The 21128-nt window shown below is 70.0% G+C and overlaps 1 protein-coding gene across 6 annotated transcripts in view; it reads left to right on the forward strand.

Moving 5' to 3' along the window:
- Positions 1-20020, forward strand: part of ABCB6 (ATP binding cassette subfamily B member 6 (LAN blood group)) — a 33231-nt gene extending 13211 nt beyond the window's left edge. For 4 of the 6 annotated variants that reach the window (XM_089779595.1, XM_075932915.2, XM_089779596.1 and 1 more), the window contains exons 5-21: positions 214-403; positions 1082-1174; positions 2124-2316; positions 3585-3706; positions 3812-3971; positions 4177-4242; positions 4462-4587; positions 4679-4755; positions 8254-8317; positions 8987-9072; positions 9383-9440; positions 12985-13089; positions 13545-13719; positions 15101-15213; positions 16338-16432; positions 18876-18944; positions 19552-20020. In XM_089779595.1, the coding sequence (XP_089635721.1) occupies positions 214-403; positions 1082-1174; positions 2124-2316; positions 3585-3706; positions 3812-3971; positions 4177-4242; positions 4462-4587; positions 4679-4755; positions 8254-8317; positions 8987-9072; positions 9383-9440; positions 12985-13089; positions 13545-13719; positions 15101-15213; positions 16338-16432; positions 18876-18944; positions 19552-19693 (1934 nt within the window). In that variant the 3' untranslated portion in view covers positions 19694-20020. Of the gene's footprint in view, positions 1-213; positions 404-1081; positions 1175-2123; positions 2317-3584; positions 3707-3811; positions 3972-4176; positions 4243-4461; positions 4588-4678; positions 4756-8253; positions 8318-8986; positions 9073-9382; positions 9441-12984; positions 13090-13544; positions 13720-15100; positions 15214-16337; positions 16433-18875; positions 18945-19551 lie in introns of those variants that run through there. The other 2 variants (XM_075932918.2, XR_016349999.1) reach the window with 2 other exon arrangements.
- Positions 20021-21128: the final 1108 nt, after the last annotated feature.

Consider the following 21128-nt stretch of genomic DNA (forward strand, 5'->3'; position numbering starts at 1 on the left):
CTACAGGTCCCCCCCCCGCCCCAGTGCTGGGCTCCCCCCCTCCCCCCGGTGCCGGGTCCCCCCCTCCCCCCGGTGCCGGGTCCCCCCCTCGCCCTGGTGCCGGTTCCTCCCTGGTGCCGGGTCCCCCCCTCGCCCGGCGGGATCTCCTGAGGGGCTGGCTTGGCTCTGTGGCGGGGGGCAGATCCCCAGGGCTCACCCCTTTCTGCGTCGCAGCCCCTGCTGCCAGGCGACGGCGCGGCCCGCTCCACCTGGCAGGGCTTGGGCCGGAAGCTGCGGCTGCTGGCGCAGTACGTGTGGCCGCGGGGCAGCCGGCCGCTGCAGGGCCTGGTGCTGTTCTGCATGGTGCTGATGGGGCTGGAGCGCGTCATCAACGTCTTCGTGCCCATCTACTACAGGGACATCGGTGAGCCCCGCGGGGGGGGGGGGGGGCTCCAGGAAGCAGATGAAGGAGGCTGGTGCTGCCCCGGGTCTCTGCGTGGCTCCCATCTTCGCCGGGCGGAGGGCGAGTCCCTGGCAGGGGTCTCAGCCTCCCCCTTGCCCCGAGCATGATGAGCGCCTGGAGCCAGCACCCTTGTCTGGGGGGAGCAGTCAGCTGGGGGGGAGCAGTTGGCTCGGGGGGGAGCAGTCAGCTGGGGGGAGCAAGCAGCTGAGGGGGGAGCGGTCGGCTCGGGGCGGGGGGCGAGCACCCGGGGGGGAGCGGCTGGCTCTCCTGCCCGGGTCCCTCCCCTGTAATGATTGGCTGCCTCAGGCCCCCCACTGGGTGCCCTCCCTGCCCGTCGCAATAGCTTTGCCCACCCACGCCAGGCCCCGTCTGCCCGGAGCTCAGCCTAAGCTGCCAGGCCCCCCACTTGTGTTCCCAGCTCGGCCCAGGGGGCTCTCCCCAGGGCACCAGGGTCCCCTTTGTCCTGCCCCGCCCAGAAGAGGCTGCATTTCGGGGGCCGTTAGCTCGCTGTGGGGGGGCAGGCGGATCCCAGGGCTGCAGGGCAGTGTCAGGGGCGCGGGGGGCAGCATGGGGGTTGGGTGCCTGGGCGCAGGGCACTGCCGTTGCCCCCCCATGCTGATTGGGGTCTCCCATCCCCAGTGAACGAGCTGACCGAGGGGGCTGCCTGGCGCACGCTCGCCTGGACCATCTGCATCTACGTGCTCCTCAAGTTCTTCCAGGGCGGAGGCGCCGGTAGGACCTGGGGGGGCTCTGGGCCGGGGGTGGGGGGGGGCTTGGGGCAGGGGGACTCGCAGGGGGGGGGGCTCTGGGCCGCGGGTTGGGGGCTCTGGGCCTAGCAGGGGGCTGAGCGGGATCTCTCCGGGGCTTGCCTGGAGGGGCCGGGCAGGGCCTGGGCACAGAGGTGGAGAAGGATGGAGGCGTACCCGCCCTGGCCCTGCCCCCTGCCCGCGGGCCCCGTGCGTACCCGCCCCGGCCGTGCCCCCCCGTGCGTACCCCCCCCGGCCGTGCCCCCCCGTGCGTACCCCCCCGTGCATACCCCCCGTGCATACCCCCCGGCCGTGCCCCCCCGTGCATACCCCTCCTGGCCGTGCCCCCCCATGCGTACCCCCCCGTGCATACCCCCCTGGCCGTGCCCCCCCGTGCGTACCCCCCGTGCATACCCCCCGGCCGTGCCCCCCGTGCATACCCGCCCCGGCCGTGCCCCCCGTGCGTACCCCCCCTGGCCATGCCCCCCCGTGCGTACCCGCCCTGGCCCTGCCCGCGGGCCCCGTGCGTACCCGCCCTGGCCGTGCCCCCCCGTGCATAACCCCTCTGGCCGTGCCCCCCATGCGTACCCGCCCTGGCCCTGCCCCCCTGGCCCTGCCCCCCCGTGCGTACCCGCCCTGGCCCTGCCCCCCCCGTGCGTATCCCCCCTGGCCGTGCCCCCCCGTGCGTACCCCCCCTGGCCCTGCCCGCGGGCCCCGTGCGTACCCCCCCTGGCCGTTCCCCCCGTGCGTACCCCCCCTGGCCCTGCCCGCCCTGGCCCTGCCCCCCGTGCGTACCCCCCCTGGCCGTGCCCCCCGTGCGTACCCCCCCTGGCCGTGCCCCCCGTGCGTACCCCCCCTGGCCGTGCCCCTCGTGCGTACCCGCGTGGGGCAGAGGGTCCGGGGTCTCTGTTGATACATCTCGTGTCCGCCCTCAGGCTCCACGGGCTTCGTCAGCAACCTGCGGACCTTCCTGTGGATCCGGGTGCAGCAGTTCACCAACCGGCAGGTGCAGGTTCGTCTCTTCGCCCACCTGCACGGCCTGTCCCTGCGCTGGCACCTGGGGCGTCGGACGGGCGAGGTGCTGCGCAGCGTGGATCGGGGCACCAGCAGCGTCAACAGCCTGCTGAGGTACCGGGGGTGCTCCTGCCGGCCCCGGCCCCCAAGGGGTTGCCAGTCCTCTGCTGAGCCTCCAGGGAGATCCTGGCAGGGGGGAGCCGGGCAGACCCGGGTGGGGTGGGGAGGGTGGTGCAAGGGAGCTGAGATAGGTGGGGAATGGGTGGGGTGGGCGGGGCAGTGGAGGTGAGGGGTGGGGCAGGAGTGGGCGGGGCAGTGGAGGTGGGGAATGGGCGGGGTAACAGGTGGAGTGGGGTGGGCGGGGCAGTGGAGGTGAGGGGTGGGGCAGGAGTGGGCGGGGCAGTGGAGGTGGGGAATGGGCGGGGTAACAGAGGTGGAGTGGGGTGGGCGGGGCAGTGGAGGTGAGGGGTGGGGCAGGAGTGGGCGGGGCAGTGGAGGTGGGGAATGGGCGGGGTAACAGGTGGAGTGGGGTGGGCGGGGCAGTGGAGGTGAGGGGTGGGGCAGGAGTGGGCGGGGCAGTGGAGGTGGGGAATGGGCGGGGTAACAGGTGGAGTGGGGTGGGCGGGGCAGTGGAGGTGAGGGGTGGGGCAGGAGTGGGCGGGGCAGTGGAGGTGGGGAATGGGCGGGGTAACAGAGGTGGAGTGGGGTGGGCGGGGCAGTGGAGGTGAGGGGTGGGGCAGGAGTGGGCGGGGCAGTGGAGGTGGGGAATGGGCGGGGTAACAGAGGTGGAGTGGGGTGGGCGGGGCAGTGGAGGTGAGGGGTGGGGCAGGAGTGGGCGGGGCAGTGGAGGTGAGGAATGGGCGGGGTAACAGAGGTGGAGTGGGGTGGGCGGGGCAGTGGAGGTGAGGGGTGGGGCAGGAGTGGGCGGGGCAGTGGAGGTGAGGGTGGGGCAGGAGTGGGCGGGGCAGTGGAGGTGAGGGTGGGGCAGGAGTGGGCGGGGCAGTGGAGGTGAGGAATGGGCGGGGTAACAGAGGTGGAGTGGGGTGGGTGGGGCAGTGGAGGTGAGGGGTGGGGCAGGAGTGGGCGGGGCAGTGGAGGTGGGGAATGGGCGGGGTAACAGAGGTGGAGTGGGGTGGGCGGGGCAGTGGAGGTGAGGGGTGGGGCAGGAGTGGGCGGGGCAGTGGAGGTGAGGGTGGGGCAGGAGTGGGCGGGGCAGTGGAGGTGAGGGTGGGGCAGGAGTGGGCGGGGCAGTGGAGGTGAGGAATGGGCGGGGTGGCAGAGATATGGTGGGCGAGGCCATAGGAGGGGTGGGAGGTGGATCAAGGTAGGGATGGGGGTGACCCTGGGCTGACGTGACCCTTCCTGTCCTGCCCCTCCCCCAGCTACATCATCTTCAGCATCTTCCCCACCGTGGCCGATATCGTCATCGGCATCGTCTACTTCAGCTCGGCCTTCAACCTCTGGTTCGGCCTCATCATCTTCGTCTGCATGAGCCTCTACCTGAGTGCGTGCGGGGCGGGGCGGGCGGCGGCCGGCGGCCGTGGGGCGGGGCGGGCGGCGGCCGTGGGGTGGGGCGGGGCGGAGAGATGTGACCTGCCTCTCTCCGCAGCCCTGACCATCATCATCACGGAGTGGAGAACCAAGTACCGGCGGGACATGAACACCCGCGACAACGAGGCCAAGGCCCGGGCTGTGGACTCGCTGCTCAACTTCGAGACGGTGCCGGCCTGGGGGCAGGGCCCTGGGGAGATCTCCGGGGGCTGATCTCGGTGTGGGGTGGTTCTGGCAGGAGGGGGCCGGTTCTCGGCCAGGGGATGGGGTTGGGCTCTCCAGGGATGTGAGCCCAGCAGGGGGCAGTGGGTGGGAAGTGGGTGCTAATGCTGAGCTGAGAGGATGGGGGGCCTGAGCCGGGGGCGGGGCCTGAGCCGGGGGCGGGGCCTGGCTGAGCACTGAGCCCGGCTCCGTGTGTTGCAGGTGAAGTACTACAACGCGGAGAGCTACGAAGTGAATCGATTCAATGACGCCATCCTCAAGTACCAGGTGCCGGAGAAGGGGCCTAGCTCCTCTACTGCCCTGCGGGGCGATGGGCGTGAGGAGGGCCCCTTGCGGGGCAGCCCTGGGGGCTCAGCAGGGCCCCAGCCTGCCCCACTGTGGGCCAGCAGACTCGGCTGGGGCTGGGGAGGGCTGCCATGGGCTGGCATTGGGCGGGCTCATGCTGGGGAGACTCGGGGTCCCTGACTCTCCCGCCGGCCCCGGCAGGTCTCGGAGTGGAAGGTCAACGCCTCCCTGGCCCTGCTCAACCAGACCCAGAACCTGATCATCGGCCTGGGGCTGCTGGCGGGCTCCCTGCTCTGCGCCTACTGGGTGACCGAGAGGAGGTTCCAGGTGAGCCGGGGCCACCCACGCCCCAGTCCTGGCCCGTCCTGCCCGGCCCGGCCCGGCCCGGCCCTGATGGGCGGCGTCCCCTCTCTTCCAGGTGGGGGACTTCGTCCTGTTCGGCACCTACATCATCCAGCTCTACACGCCGCTCAACTGGTTCGGCACCTACTACCGGTACGGGCAGGCTAGCCCAGTAGCCCCGCCCCCATGTGCCAGCCGGGCCATTGGTCCAGCTAGCCCGGTAGCCCCGCCCCGTGTGCCAGCCGGGCCATTGGTCCAGCTAGCCCGGTAGCCCCGCCCCGTGTGCCAGCCGGGCCATTGGTCCAGCTAGCCCGGTAGCCCCGCCCCGTGTGCCAGCCGGGCCATTGGTCCAGCTAGCCCGGTAGCCCCGCCCCGTGTGCCAGCCGGGCCATTGGTCCAGCTAGCCCGGTAGCCCCGCCCCGTGTGCCAGCCGGGCCATTGGTCCAGCTAGCCCGGTAGCCCCGCCCCGTGTGCCAGCCGGGCCATTGGTCCAGCTAGCCCGGTAGCCCCGCCCCGTGTGCCAGCCGGGCCATTGGTCCAGCTAGCCCGGTAGCCCCGCCCCGTGTGCCAGCCGGGCCATTGGTCCATCTAGCCCAGTAGCCCCGCCCCCATGTGCCAGCCGGGCCATTGGTCCATCTAGCCCAGTAGCCCCGCCCCGTGTGCCAGCCGGGCCGTTGGTCCAGCTAGCCCGGTAGCCCCGCCCCCATGTGCCAGCCGGGCCGTTGGTCCAGCTAGCCCGGTAGCCCCGCCCCGTGTGCCAGCCGGGCCATTGGTCCATCTAGCCCAGTAGCCCCGCCCCCATGTGCCAGCCGGGCCATTGGTCCATCTAGCCCAGTAGCCCCGCCCCCATGTGCCAGCCGGGCCATTGGTCCATCTAGCCCAGTAGCCCCGCCCCGTGTGCCAGCCGGGCCGTTGGTCCAGCTAGCCCGGTAGCCCCGCCCCCATGTGCCAGCCGGGCCGTTGGTCCAGCTAGCCCGGTAGCCCCGCCCCGTGTGCCAGCCGGGCCATTGGTCCATCTAGCCCAGTAGCCCCGCCCCCATGTGCCAGCCGGGCCATTGGTCCATCTAGCCCAGTAGCCCCGCCCCGTGTGCCAGCCGGGCCGTTGGTCCAGCTAGCCCGGTAGCCCCGCCCCGTGTGCCAGCCGGGCCATTGGTCCAGCTAGCCCGGTAGCCCCGCCCCCATGTGCCAGCCGGGCCATTGGTCCAGCTAGCCCGGTAGCCCCGCCCCGTGTGCCAGCCGGGCCGTTGGTCCAGCTAGCCCGGTAGCCCCGCCCCCATGTGCCAGCCGGGCCATTGGCCCAGCTAGCCCGGTAGCCCCGCCCCGTGTGCCAGCCAGGCCATTGGTCCAGCTAGCCCGGTAGCCCCGCCCCGTGTGCCAGCCAGGCCATTGGTCCAGCTAGCCCGGTAGCCCTGCCCCGTGTGCCAGCCAGGCCATTGGTCCAGCTAGCCCGGTAGCCCCGCCCCGTGTGCCAGCCAGGCCATTGGTCCAGCTAGCCCGGTAGCCCTGCCCCGTGTGCCAGCCAGGCCATTGGTCCAGCTAGCCCGGTAGCCCCGCCCCGTGTGCCAGCCAGGCCATTGGTCCAGCTAGCCCGGTAGCCCCGCCCCATGTGCCAGCCGGGCCATTGGTCCAGCTAGCCCGGTAGCCCGCCCCGTGTGCCAGCCGGGCCATTGGTCCAGCTAGCCCGGTAGCCCCGCCCCATGTGCCAGCCAGGCCGTTGGTCCAGCTAGCCCGGTAGCCCCGCCCTATGTGCCAGCCGGGCCGTTGGCCCAGCTAGCCCGGTAGCCCCACCCCGTGTGCCAGCCAGGCCATTGGCCCAGCTAGCCCGGTAGCCCCGCCCCATGTGCCAGCCGGGCCGTTGGTCTAGCTAGCCCGGTAGCCCCGCCCTATGTGCCAGCCGGGCCGTTGGTCCAGCTAGCCCGGTAGCCCCACCCCATGTGCCAGCCAGGCCATTGGTCCAGCTAGCCCGGTAGCCCCGCCCCATGTGCCAACCAGGCCATTGGTCCAGCTAGCCCGGTAGCCCCACCCCGTGTGCCAGCCAGGCCGTTGGTCCAGCTAGCCCGGTAGCCCCGCCCTATGTGCCAGCCGGGCCGTTGGCCCAGCTAGCCCGGTAGCCCCACCCCGTGTGCCAGCCAGGCCATTGGCCCAGCTAGCCCGGTAGCCCCGCCCCATGTGCCAGCCGGGCCGTTGGTCTAGCTAGCCCGGTAGCCCCGCCCCGTGTGCCAGCCGGGCCGTTGGTCCAGCTAGCCCGGTAGCCCCGCCCTATGTGCCAGCCGGGCCGTTGGTCCAGCTAGCCCGGTAGCCCCGCCCCCGCTGCACCAGGCAGGTCTTTCAGCCATCCAACGTGGTAGCTCCATGTGGCAGATCAGCCCACCCCGTTGCCGTAAGTCAGGGATGTCGGGAGATTCGGGAAGACTGGGGAAGGGCGAGTCTAGTGCCCGCCTGTAACACGGGAGATCAGAACGACCCAGGAAACGACAGACCCGTCGGTTTCATGTCTGGGCCGGGGCCGATCAGGGAGCAGGTCATTCAGGAATCCACCTGCGAACAGCTGGAAAGTACCAGCCAGCATGGATGTGCAGAGAACGCGTCACGTCAAAGCAGCCGGCTCGCTCTGCGCTGGTACCGAGCCTTGTGGCTGGCGAGAAGCGGTGCACGTGGGATACCTAGACTTTAATGAGGCGTTTGATACGGTCTCACACGGCCTATCAGTAAACTAGGGAAATGCAGCCTGGTGGGGGCAGAGCTGGCTGGACGACCGCTCCCAGAGTGGAGCTCTCAGTGGGTCGCAGTCGTGTGGGGTCCCTGGGGTCAGTCCTGGGCTGGCTCTGTGCAGTGCGTTAGTGGATGGCCCAGCGCGGCTGATCACGTTTGCAGCTGGTCCCGCGCTGGGAGGGGTGGCGGGTGCTCTGGAGGGGGCAGAATTCAAAGTGATCTGGGCAAACTGGAGAAAACAGCATGAGGTTTAAGAAGACAAATGCCAAGTGCTCCACGTAGGAGAGAACAATCCGTGTCTCTCAACGGGAAGCCACTGTGGGATCTGGGGGTCATAGTGGACCAGAAGCTAAATATGAGTCGGCTGTGTGACACGGCAAACATCGCTCCGGGCTGCATGGCCAGGAGTGTGGTGAGCCAGACACGAGACGTCCTTCCGCTCCGCTCTGCTCTGCGCTGGTTGGGCCTCAGTGGGAGTCTTGTGTCCAGTTCTGGGACCACATTTGAAGAAAGATGTGGAGAAATGGGAGAGGGGCCAGAGACGAGCGACAAGAACGATGAAAGGTCGAGAGAACACGAGCTAGGAGGGAGGCTGAAGGAATTGGGCTTGTTGAGTCTGGAAAGGAGCAGACAGCGCGGGGACAGGGGAGCAGAGGTTGGACATTAGGAAAAACGTCCCGCCTGGCAGGGGGTGACACTGGGATAAGTTGCCTGGGGGCTGTGGAGTCTCCATCCCTGGGGATACGGAAGAGCCGCTGGACACACCCCTGCCGGGGATGGGCTGGACGGGGCTGGCCCTGCCGGGAGGCTGGGTACCGGACTCGATGCCTCTCGAGGGCCCTCCCAGTTCTAGTGCTCCGAGTCTGATTTGGGGGGACACATCTGGGCTGAGTGGGCAAGTGGCCCCGTCTTCACCTCCCCCCCCCCCCCGGCCTGCAGGATGATCCAGAGTTCCTTCATCGACATGGAAAACATGTTCGAGCTCTTCAATGAGGAACAAGAGGTGGGTGCCCCCCCCCCCGCAGCTCCGCCTCCAGAGGGGCCATCCCCCTGCCCTGCCCCCGCCCGCAGCTCCGCCCCCAGAGGGGCCATCCCCCGCCCTGCCCCCGCCCGCAGCTCCGCCCCCAGAGGGGCCATCCCCCTGCCCTGCCCCCGCCCGCAGCTCCGCCCCCAGAGGGGCCATCCCCCTGCCCTGCCCCCGCCCGCAGCTCCGCCCCCAGAGGGGCCATCCCCCTGCCCTGCCCCCGCCCGCAGCTCCGCCCCCAGAGGGGCCATCCCCCTGCCCTGCCCCCGCCCGCAGCTCCGCCTCCAGAGGGGCCATCCCCCTGCCCTGCCCCCGCCCGCAGCTCCGCCCCCAGAGGGGCCATCCCCCTGCCCTGCCCCCGCCCGCAGCTCCGCCCCCAGAGGGGCCATCCCCCTGCCCTGCCCCCGCCCGCAGCTCCGCCCCCAGAGGGGCCATCCCCCTGCCCTGCCCCCAGCACCCCAGCCCCTGCCACGCCCCCTGCTCCTGATTCCTGCCCCAGGAGGCGGGTGCCGCAGCCCCAGCTGATCAGCTGCACAGGAGAGGGGGTCACCCCACTGGGGCAGGCAGCTCCCTTGGCTCCCCCGGGCGTGTCCGTTTGCCCCGGTGGGCAGGGCCGGGCGGTGGGGCCATGTCTCTGTCGTGTGGCAGGTGAAGGACGAGGTGAACGCAGGCGACCTTCGCTTCCACTCGGGGCGCATCGAGTTTGAGAACGTGCACTTCAGCTACGTGGACGGGTACGGGGGCAGGGCCGGCGTGGGGCAGGGGATGCGTGGGGACAGGGCGGGGGCGGGTAGGCACGGGGGTGGGGCAGGTACAGGGAGGGGCGTGGGGTGAGGTAGGGCTGGAGCATGGGGCAGGTACGGGGTGGGGCGCAGGGAATGAGGGGAGTCCAGAGGGTGCAAAGCAGGACGGGGGGGGGCGTGTTGGCTGCATACCAGGCCCGTGGGGGGGGCACAGCCCTACAGCCCCCATGTGAGGGCCTGGCCCCCTGCTGAAGGCTGTGGAGGGGGGGGGGGCGCCACTGACCTTCCTCTCTGCCCCCAGGAGGGAAATCCTGCAGGACGTCTCCTTCTCAGTGATGCCTGGACAGACCCTTGCCCTGGTGAGATGGGACCCCTGCGCCAAGATCTGTGCAGTCGGGATTGGCCAATGGCTATAGGGACCGGTCCATATAGAGCCTGCCCCGCCCCCTCCCATGCCGCTCTGCAGAGCAATACTGGGGACCGGTCTGTACAGAGCCTGCCCCGCCCCCTCCCATGCCGCTCTGCAGAGCAATACTGGGGACCGGTCCGTACGGAGCCTGCCCCTGCCCCCTCCCATGCCGCTCTGCAGAGCAATACTGGGGACCGGTCCGTATGGAGCCTGCCCCTGCCCCCTCCCATGCCGCTCTGCAGAGCAATACTGGGGACCGGTCCGTACGGAGCCTGCCCCCGCCCCCTCCCATGCCGCTCTGCAGAGCAATACTGGGGACCGGTCCGTATAGAGCCTGCCCCGCCCCCTCCCATGCCGCTCTGCAGAGCAATACTGGGGACCGGTCCGTACGGAGCCTGCCCCTGCCCCCTCCCATGCCGCTCTGCAGAGCAATACTGGGGACCGGTCCGTACGGAGCCTGCCCCTGCCCCCTCCCATGCCGCTCTGCAGAGCAATACTGGGGACCGGTCCGTATAGAGCCTGCCCCGCCCCCTCCCATGCCGCTCTGCAGAGCAATACTGGGGACCGGTCCATATAGAGCCTGCCCCGCCCCCTCCCATGCCGCTCTGCAGAGCAATACTGGGGACCGGTCCGTATAGAGCCTGCCCCGCCCCCTCCCATGCCGCTCTGCAGAGCAATACTGGGGACCGGTCCGTATAGAGCCTGCCCCGCCCCCTCCCATACCGCTCTGCAGAGCAATACTGGGGACCGGTCCGTATAGAGCCTGCCCCGCCCCCTCCCATGCCGCTCTGCAGAGCAATACTGGGGACCGGTCCGTATAGAGCCTGCCCCGCCCCCTCCCATGCCGCTCTGCAGAGCAATACTGGGGACCGGTCCGTATAGAGCCTGCCCCGCCCCCTCCCATGCCGCTCTGCAGAGCAATACTGGGGACCGGTCCATATAGAGCCTGCCCCTGCCCCCTCCCATGCCGCTCTGCAGAGCAATACTGGGGACCGGACTGTATAGAGCCTGCCCCGCCCCCTCCCATGCCGCTCTGCGGAGCAATACTGGGGACCGGTCCATATAGAGCCTGCCCCGCCCCCTCCCATGCCGCTCTGCAGAGCAATACTGGGGACCGGACTGTATAGAGCCTGCCCCGCCCCCTCCCATGCCGCTCTGCAGAGCAATACTGGGGACCGGTCCGTATAGAGCCTGCCCCGCCCCCTCCCATGCCGCTCTGCAGAGCAATACTGGGGACCGGTCCGTATAGAGCCTGCCCCGCCCCCTCCCATGCCGCTCTGCGGAGCAATACTGGGGACCGGTCCGTATAGAGCCTGCCCCGCCCCCTCCCATGCCACTCTGCAGAGCAATACTGGGGACCGGTCCGTACAGAGCCTGCCCCCGCCCCCTCCCATGCCGCTCTGCAGAGCAATACTGGGGACCGGTCTGTATAGAGCCTGCCCCCGCCCCCTCCCATGCCGCTCTGCAGAGCAATACTGGGGACCGGTCTGTATAGAGCCTGCCCCCGCCCCCTCCCATGCCGCTCTGCAGAGCAATACTGGGGACCGGTCCGTACAGAGCCTGCCCCGCCCCTTCCCATGCCGCTCTGCAGAGCAATACTGGGGACCGGTCCGTACAGAGCCTGCCCCGCCCCCTCCCATGCCGCTCTGCAGAGCAATACTGGGGACCGGTCCGTATAGAGCCTGCCCCTGCCCCCTCCCATGCCGCTCTGCGGAGCAATACTGGGGACCGGTCCGTACAGAGCCTGCCCCTGCCCCCTCCCATGCCGCTCTGCAGAGCAATACTGGGGACCGGTCCGTACAGAGCCTGCCCCGCCCCTTCCCATGCCGCTTTGCAGAGCAATACTGGGGACCGGTCCGTACAGAGCCTGCCCCGCCCCCTCCCATGCCGCTCTGCGGAGCAATACTGGGGACCGGTCCGTACGGAGCCAGTCCACCCTGCCCCACTGCTCTGCAGAGCAATACTGGGGACCGGTCCGTACAGAGCCTGCCCCGCCCCCTCCCATGCCGCTCTGCAGAGCAATACTGGGGACCGGTCCGTACAGAGCCTGCCCCGCCCCCTCCCATGCCGCTCTGCGGAGCAATACTGGGGACCGGTCCGTACAGAGCCTGCCCCGCCCCCTCCCATGCCGCTCTGCAGAGCAATACTGGGGACCGGTCCGTATAGAGCCTTCCCCGCCCCCTCCCATGTCACTCTGCAGAGCAATACTGGGGACCGGTCCGTATGGAGCCAGTCCACCCTGCCCCACTGCTCTGCAGAATGTCTGTCCAGAGGTGCTTTTCCTGGGAACCCCGGGGCTGCTTCAGACGTGGCCCTATCGTAGATAGGGCCACGATAAGGTGGGTGCATAATTGGCTGGATAACCGTAGTCAGAGAGTTGTTGTTAACGGTTCTAAATCCTGCTGGAAAGGGATAACAAGTGGAGTTCCTCAAGGGTCTGTTTTGGGACCCGGACTGTTCAATATCTTCATCAATGATGTAGATATTGGGATAGAGAGTACGCTTATTAAGTTTGCAGATGATACCAAACTGGGTGGGGTTGCGACTTCTTTGGAGGATAGGGACATAATTCAAAATGACCTTAGCAAGTTAGAGAAATGGTCAGAGGTAAACAGGATGAGGTTTAATAAAGAGAAATGCAAAGTGCTCCACTTAGGAAGGAACAATCAGTTCCATACATACAAGATGGGAAGCGACTGTCTAGGAAGGAGCATGGCGGAAAGGGATCTAGGGGTCATAGTGGACCACAAGTTGAATATGAGTCAACAGTGTGATGCTGTTGCAAAAAAAGCAAATATGATTCTAGGTTGTATCAACAGGTGTGTTGTAAGCAAAACTCGTGAAGTCATTCTGCCGCTCTACTCTGCACTAGTTAGGCCTCAGCTGGAGTACTGTGTCCAGTTCTGGGCGCCACATTTCAAGAAAGATGTGGAGAAATTGGAAAGGGTGCAGAGAAGAGCGACAAGAATGATTAAAGGTCTAGAGAACATGACCTATGAAGCCAGGCTTCATGAACTGGGCTTGTTTAGTTTGGAAAAAAGAAGATTAAGGGGGGACATGAGAGCGGTTTTCAAATATCTAAAAGGGTGTCACAAGGAGGAAGGAGAAAATTTGTTCCTCTTGGTTTCTGAGGACAGGACAAGGAGTAATGGGCTTAAAGTGCAGCAGGGGAGGTTTAGATTGGACATTAGGAAAAAATTCCTAACTGTCAGGGTGGTCAAATATTGGAATCAATTGCCAAGGGAGGTGGTGGAGTCTCCCTCTCTGGAGATATTTAAGAACAGGTTAGATAGACATCTGTCAGGGATGGTGTAGGCGGAGCTTGGTCCTGCCTTGAGGGCGGGGGGCTGGACTCGATGACTCTCGAGGTCCCTTCCAGTCCTATGATTCTATGATTCTAAGCTCTCTGTCCTCGGGCTGTAGTGCCGGTCCGTATGGCACCCTGTGCCCCCCCAGCCCCCCTTCACCTGCTCACCCCTTGTCTTCGCGCCCAGGTGGGTCCCTCCGGCTCGGGGAAAAGCACCGTCATTCGCCTGCTCTTCCGCTTCTATGACGTGTGGGGCGGCTGCATCCGCATCGATGGGCAGGACATCGCCAAGGTCGGGGCAGCTCGGGGGTTGTCCCGGGCAGGGTGGAGGGTGCCTGGGGAGCAGGGTCACAGTTAGGGCCAGAGCTGGGCTCAGCCATGGGAGCCCAGGCCCTGGGTCCCTCCGGCCTGCGCTGTCCTGGGCTGCTGGCGCCTGGCAGCGTTGGGGGAGAGGGCCCAGCCTGCGGGGGGCTGCCCCAGGGTGCTGGGGGAGCAGCCCGGGCACTAGAGGGACCTGCCAGGCCTTCTGCTCAGGGGAGGGGCTCGGGGGCTTTGTGGGACCCTCCCCCATGTCCGGGGGGCAGGGCCTGGCTTCAATTGGGCCCCAAAGGGGAGAAGCTGCCGGGGGAGGGGCGGGGCTGAGGGGCCGCCGGAAGGCCCCCGGGCGGGGGTGGGGCGTCTCATCGGCTCCGTGGGGGGGTGACTGAGCGCGCGGCCCCGGGGGTGACGGACGGGGCTGCCCGGCAGGTGACGCAGGCCTCGCTGCGCGCCCACATCGGCGTGGTGCCCCAGGACACGGTGCTCTTCAACGACTCCATCTGCAACAACATCCGCTACGGGCGCGCCGCCGCCTCCGACGACGAGGTGCGCCAGGCCGCCCGCGCCGCCGACATCCACGACCGCATCCTGTCCTTCCCCGAGGGTGAGCCCCCGGGGCAGCGCTCCCCGCCCGGCGGGGCTCAGAGCACGGGGCACGGCTGGCAGTGGGGGAGGTGCCCAGAGCACGGGGCACGGCTGGCACTGGGGGAGGTGCCCAGAGCACGGGGCACGGCTGGCAGGGGGGAGGTGCACGGGGCACGGGGCACGACTGGCACTGGGGGAGGTGCCCGGAGCACGGGGCACGGCTGGCAGCGGGGGAGGTGCCCGGAGCACGGGGCACGGCTGGCAGCGGGGGAGGTGCCCGGAGCACGGGGCACGGCTGGTGCTGGGGGAGGTGCCCGGTGCAGAGCCCCTAATGCTGGTGTTGGGGGAGGTGCCTGGAGCACAGGGCACAGCTGGCAGCGGGGGAGGTGCCCAGAGCACAGGGCACAGCTGGCAGCGGGGGAGGTGCCCAGAGCACAGGCCATGGGGCACAGCTGGCAGCGGGGGAGGTGCCCAGAGCACAGGCCATGGGGCACAGCTGGCAGCGGGGGAGGTGCCCGGGGCGGAGCCCCTAGGGCTGGCGCTGGGGGAGGTGCCCGGGGCGGAGCCCCTAGGGCTGGCGCTGGGGGAGGTGCCCGGGGCGGAGCCCCTAGGACTGGCGCTGGGGGAGGTGCCCGGGGCGGAGCCCCTAGGGCTGGCGCTGGGGGAGGTGCCCGGGGCGGAGCCCCTAGGACTGGCGCTGGGGGAGGTGCCCGGGGCGGAGCCCCTAATGCTGGTGTTGGGGGAGGTGCCTGGAGCACAGGCCACAGGGCACAGCTGGCAGCGGGGGAGGTGCCCAGAGCACAGGCCACAGGGCACAGCTGGCAGCGGGGGAGGTGCCCGGGGCAGAGCCCCTAGGGCTGGCGCTGGGGGAGGTGCCCGGGGCGGAGCCCCTAATGCTGGTGTTGGGGGAGGTGCCTGGAGCACAGGCCACAGGGCACAGCTGGCAGCGGGGGAGGTGCCCAGAGCACAGGCCACAGGGCACAGCTGGCAGCGGGGGAGGTGCCCGGGGCAGAGCCCCTCGGGCTGGCGCTGGGGGAGGTGCCCGGGGCACAGCTGGCAGCGGGGGAGGTGCCCGGGGCGGAGCCCCTAGGGCTGGCGCTGGGGGAGGTGCCCGGGGCGGAGCCCCTAGGGCTGGCAGCGGGGGAGGTGCCCGGGGCGGAGCCCCTAGGGCTGGCGCTGGGGGAGGTGCCCGGGGCGGAGCCCCTAGGGCTGGCAGCGGGGGAGGTGCCCGGGGCACAGCTGGCGCTGGGGGAGGTGCCCGGGGCGGAGCCCCTAGGGCTGGCAATGGGGGAGGTGCCCGGGGCGGAGCCCCTCGGGCTGGCGCTGGGCCGGGCGGCCGGGAGGAGCAGGCCGGGCGCTGCCAGCAGGGAGCCAGCCCAGCGAGTGTCTCTGCCCCCCAGGTTACGAGACGCAGGTCGGGGAGCGAGGCCTGAAGCTGAGCGGGGGCGAGAAGCAGCGAGTGGCCATCGCCCGCACCATCCTCAAGGGCCCCCGGATCATCCTGCTGGACGAGGTAACGTGGGGCCCCAGGGCCACGCTGCCCCTCCCCCCAGCCTCCCTCCCCCTCCAGGGCCCCCTTCCCTGCCCCTCCCCCCACGCCGTCACCCTCACGGGGGCCCAGCCCTGGGTGCCCCCAGAGCAGCAGGCAGCTCACAAGGCCCCTGCTGCCCTCCCACCGTTCTCCCCGCCCCTCTGCCCCGCTTCCTTGGGGCACAGGCTGAGCGAGGGTCACCTGCTGGCCAGGCACCTCCCTGCTCACACCGCTGAGCTGCTGTAGTGTGGGCAACTTCTGCCAGTGCTTGGCACCATGGCTGGACACAGCAGGTGCAGCCCAGGGCGGGTACAGCGTGGCGGGTACAGCCTGGCCCGGGGCAGTTACAGCCGGGCTCAGGGCGGGTACAGCGTGGCGGGTACAGCATGGCAGGTACAGCCGGACTCAGGGCGGGTACAGCGTGGCGGGTACAGCCTGGCCCGGGGCAGTTACAGCCGGGCTCAGGGCGGGTACAGCATGGCAGGTACAGCCGGACTCAGGGCGGGTACAGCGTGGCGGGTACAGCCTGGCCCGGGGCAGGTACAGCCGGGCTCAGGGCGGGTACAGCGTGGCGGGTACAGCGTGGCAGGTACAGCCGGGCTCAGGGCGGGTACAGCCGGGCTCAGGGCGGGTACAGCCTGGCCCAGGGCGGGTACAGCCTGGCCCAGGGCGGATACAGCGTGGCGGGTACACCTGGCCCAGGATGACAGGTACAGCCGGGCGCAGGGCGGGTACAGCGTGGCGGGTACACCCTGGCCCAGGGTTGCAGGTACAGCCGGGCTCAGGGCGGGTACAGCGTGGCGGGTACAGCCTGGCCCAGGGCGGGTACAGCGTGGCGGGTACAGCCTGGCCCAGGGTTGCAGGTACAGCCGGGCTCAGGGCGGGTACAGCGTGGCGGGTACACCCTGGCCCAGGGTGGCAGGTACAGCCGGGCGCAGGGCGGGTACAGCGTGGTGGGTACACCCTGGCCCAGGGTGGCAGGTACAGCCGGGCGCAGGGCGGGTACAGCGTGGTGGGTACACCCTGGCCCAGGGTGGCAGGTACAGCCGGGCGCAGGGCGGGTACAGCCTCAGCCCTCCCGCACTCCGTAACCCCCTGCCTCCTAGGCCACGTCGGCGCTGGACACCGAGACAGAGAGGAACATCCAGGGGTCGCTGGCCAAGGTCTGCGCCAACCGCACCACCATTGTCGTCGCCCACAGGTGGGGCTGGGCAGGGCTTTGTGTGGGGGCAGGGAGCGGGGCGGCCGGAGTCCTGCAGGTCCAAGGGCTGGAGGGAGGCGGGGGGGGGAATTGCCTGGGGGCTGTCACTGAACCCCTGGGGCGTAGAGTTCTGCTGCTACTGCCACAGGGGCCAGTACTCACCTTGGGACCCCCCTGCAGCCCCCCCATTCCCTGCACACTGCGCCCCCTAGCGCCGCACCAGGGCCAGTACTCACCACGGGACCCCCCTGCGGCCCCCCCATTCCCTGCACACTGCGCCCCCTAGCACCGCACCAGGGCCAGTACTCACCTTGGGACCCCCCTGCGGCCCCCCCATTCCCTGCACACTGCGCCCCCTAGCGCCGCACCAGGGCCAGTACTCACCGTGGGACCCCCCTGCAGCCCCCCCATTCCCTGCACACTGCGCCCCCTAGCACCGCACCAGGGCCAGTACTCACCGCGGGACCCCCCTGCAGCCCCCCCATTCCCTGCACACTGCGCCCCTAGCGCCCCGCACCAGGGCCAGTACTCACCGCGGGACCCCCCTGCAGCCCCCCCATTCCCTGCACACTGCGCCCCTAGCACCGCACCAGGGCCAGTACTCACCGTGGGACCCCCCTGCGGCCCCCCCATTCCCTGCACACTGCGCCCCCTAGCGCCGCACCAGGGCCAGTACTCACCATGGGACCCCCCTGCGGCCCCCCCATTCCCTGCACACTGCGCCCCCTAGCGCCACACCAGGGCCAGTACTCACCGCGGGACCCCCCTGCGGCCCCCCCATTCCCTGCACACTGCGCCCCCTAGCGCCACACCAGGGCCAGTACTCACCGCGGGACCCCCCTGCGGCCCCCCCATTCCCTGCACACTGCGCCCCCTAGCACCGCACCAGGGCCAGTACTCACCGCGGGACCCCCCTGCGGCCCCCCCCATTCCCTGCACACTGCGCCCCCTAGCGCCGCACCAGGGCCAGTACTCACCGCGGGACACCCCTGCGGCCCCCCCCCCCCGTTCCCTGCACACTGCGCCCCCTAGTGCCGCACCAGGGCCAGTACTCACCGCGGGACACCCCTGCGGCCCCCCCCCGTTCCCTGCACACTGCGCCCCCTAGTGCCGCACCAGGGCCAGTACTCACCGCGGGAACCCCCTGTGGCCCCCCGCCGTTCCCTGCACACTGCGCCCCCTAGTGCCGCACCAGGGCCAGTACTCACCGCGGGACCCCCCTGCGGCCCCCCCCCATTCCCTGCACACTGCGCCCCCTAGTGCCGCACCAGGGCCAGTACTCACCGCGGGACACCCCTGCGGCCCCCCCCCCGTTCCCTGCACACTGCGCCCCCTAGTGCCGCACCAGGGCCAGTACTCACCGCGGGACACCCCTGCGGCCCCCCCCCGTTCCCTGCACACTGCGCCCCCTAGCGCTGCACCAGGGCCAGTACTCACCGCGGGACCCCCCTGCGGCCCCCCCATTCCCTGCACACTGCGCCCCCTAGTGCCGCACCAGGGCCAGTACTCACCGTGGGACCCCCCTGCAGCCCCCCCATTCCCTGCACACTGCGCCCCCTAGCGCTGCACCAGGGCCAGTACTCACCGCAGGACCCCCCCCGCGGTTCCCCCATTCCCTGCACACTGCGCCCCCTAGCGCTGCACCAGGGCCAGTACTCACCGCGGGACCCCCCTGCAGCCCCCCCCCATTCCCTGCACACTGCGCCCCCTAGCGCCGCACCAGGGCCAGTACTCACCACGGGACCCCCCTGCGGCCCCCCCATTCCCTGCACACTGCGCCCCCTAGCGCCGCACCAGGGCCAGTACTCACCGCGGGACCCCCCTGCGCCCCCCCCCCCCCATTCCCTGCACACTGCGCCCCCTAGCGCCGCACCAGGGCCAGTACTCACCGTGGGACCCCCCTGCAGCCCCCCCCCCCATTCCCTGCACACTGAGCCCCCTAGCGCCGCACCACAGCTTCCACTGGTCCCCTCCCCCACCTCCTATGAAACACATGGTGTGAGCTGGGCTGCCCTGCCAGATGGAGCCAGCCCCTTCGATCCTGCCTCTTCCTCCATGGGCTGGCCCTGCGAAGGGGGGAGCATCGCCCCACGAGCCTCTGGGCCTGGCTACACCAGCCTGCCAGGGAGCAGGGACACTGGTGTGGGCAGGCAGCCCCGGGGTGCCCGTCTGGGCTGCAGTGTCTGCGCTGGGGGCACGGTGCCCGTGCTGGGGGCGAGGGGGTGATGTGGGACTGGACCCACTGCTGGGGGTGGGGATCTCAGTGGGGAGCAGGTGAGAGCGGCAGAGCTACAGCCCAGCCCGGCTCTGACTGGCCCCCCCCCCGTCCCATGGCCCCCCCGGCTTTCACCGCCCCCCCACCCCGCCCGGTGGCGCCGCTGCTGCTAGGAGCTCATGGCGGCATCTCGGCATCTCGTGCCTCAGTAACACTCCCTGCCCCCAGGCTCTCCACAGTCGTCCACGCCGACCAGATCCTGGTGCTCAAGGCGGGGCACATCGTGGAGCGTGGAAGGTAACGTGGAAGCTGGCACTGGGCTGGGCCCGGCCCCTCTGTGGGAAAGGGCGGCACTGGGGCTGGGCAGTGATCTGGGGCAGGGCAGGCTGCAGGAGGCGGGGGGCAGGGCAGGGGGTGGGCAGCAGGGTGGGGGCTGGGCAGGCTGCAGGAGGCGGGGGGCAGGGCAGGGGGTGGGCGCTGGGCAGGCTGCAGGAGGCGGGGGCAGGGCAGGGGGGGGGTGGGCGCTGGGCAGGCTGCAGGAGGCGGGGGGCAGGGCAGGAGGGGGCGCTGGGCAGGCTGCAGGAGGCGGGGGCAGGGCAGGGGGGGTCGGCGGGCAGGCTGCAGGGCAGGGCAGGGGTGGGCAGCAGGCTGGGCACAGGGCAGGCTGTAGGAGGCGGGGGGCAGGGGGGGGGGGGCGCCGGGCAGGCTGCAGGGCAGGGCAGGGGTGGGCAGCAGGCTGGGCACAGGGCAGGCTGTAGGAGGCGGGGGGCAGGGCGGGGGGGGGCGCCGGGCAGGCTGCAGGGCAGGGCAGGGGTGGGCAGCAGGCTGGGCACAGGGCAGGCTGTAGGAGGCGGGGGGCAGGGCAGGACGGGGTGCCGGAGCCCCTCAGCACTGGCTCTCGCAGGCACGAGGAGCTCCTGCAGAAGGGCGGTGTCTATGCCGGGATGTGGCAGCAGCAGCAGGCGGGGGACGCGTCCGACTCGGACCCGGAGAGCAAGGACAGGAGCACCGAGAAGCAGCCGGCAGCCCCCAGCAAGGGGCCGTGAGCGCGGGCAGGGCCAGCTGCCCCTTTGGGGCGGGCCAGGCCCCACCCTCTCCTGGCACACTGCAGGAGCGGGGCGGGGGGCAGTGGGCGGCTGGCTGCTGGGGTGCAGCCTGGAGAGCCCCTGGGCACACGGCCGTAGCCACCCGCCGGGGCGTGGAGGGTGAGGCTGCCCTGCTGGCCTCGCCCCCGGGCACCGTCTTGCTGCATGAAGCTCCTGGCAGCCATGGGGCGGGGGCGCTGCTCCCCCCAGTGCAGGGCCCAGAAGGGAGGCGGGTTTTAATATTTGATTTGTTGCTTGTTACTGAATCTTGTAAATTGCTGGTGGCCAGTTCCAGGCTCCGGCTTGGTCTTTTCCGGGGGGGAGCTCAGCTCCGGGCTTGGCTCCATCTTTTCAAGGGGGGGGGGAGCCCAGCTCTGTCTGGGGGGGATAGGTGGGGGGCTTTTTTACAAGTTAGAAGCAGTGAACCCGGGGGGAGCTGAGCACAGACCGGAGCCCTGCCCACCCCCTTGCCAGCTGTGCAGGGAGGAGGTGCCAGCGTGTGCAGAACCCGGCACCTGGGGCAGGCACGAGAGGCTGACAGGGCTGGTTGTTGCTTGAGGGAGCTGGTTACGGGCAGCGGGTCCTCGGCCTGGCATGCTGCATGGGGCCCTCAGGGCCTGGGTGCTGCCCCTTCCCATCCCAGCTGTAGCTGGACCCTCCCCTGGCCTGGTGCTGCGGGAGGCCCAGGGCGCCCGGCTTAGGAGCGGGCCCAGCTCCTGCAGGTGGCTCAGTCCTGCGGCTGCGGCAGAGCCCGGTTCCAGAGCACGGTGGGCTGGCTCTGGCAGGCCATGAACTCCCTGCGGGGCACGGCCTCCATCAGCACCTGGGTGCCCTGCCCAGCGGTACCTAGAGCAGCTGCAGCGAGGCCTCGGGCGTGGAGCCGGCTGCCCACGGCCCAGCCAGGCAGGGAACAGAGGCAGGGGCAGGGCCAAGGGGACGAGCAAGGGGAGGGCTCCGGGACCCTCAGCCTGGGCACCTGCTGGCTGCTGCAGTGGTAGCCAGAGGCCACTCGTGGGCACCTGTGCCAGTCCCTAGGGAGAAGCACCAGCCATCCCCTAGGGCGCTGGAGCCAAGGGCATGGGCCTGCCCAGCGAGACATGGGCATTGGTAGCCCTGCCGTGGCATCTCCCCGAGCACCCCAGAGCGGGTACCCCCGCGGTGCCACCCTGCTCCCTACCCACCTGCTGGAGGCTCTGCAGCGGGCACGGGTCAGGCCGTGGCTGAGCCCCAGATGCCACATTCCGGTGCCACCAGGTCGGCCAGCAGCTCAGCCACGGGGTAGCGCTTCTTGGGGTCTGCCTGTGGGAGGAGGGGGGCAGAGTACACCCATTGGCGCCCCACCCCCGCCTGTGCCGCACAAGGGGAGCCCCCCCAGACACACCCAGCTGCAGGGGGA

This window comes from Pelodiscus sinensis, chromosome 7, assembly GCF_052426305.1.
Source record: "Pelodiscus sinensis isolate ZL-2025 chromosome 7, ASM5242630v1, whole genome shotgun sequence".
Taxonomy (NCBI): Eukaryota; Metazoa; Chordata; order Testudines; family Trionychidae; genus Pelodiscus; species Pelodiscus sinensis.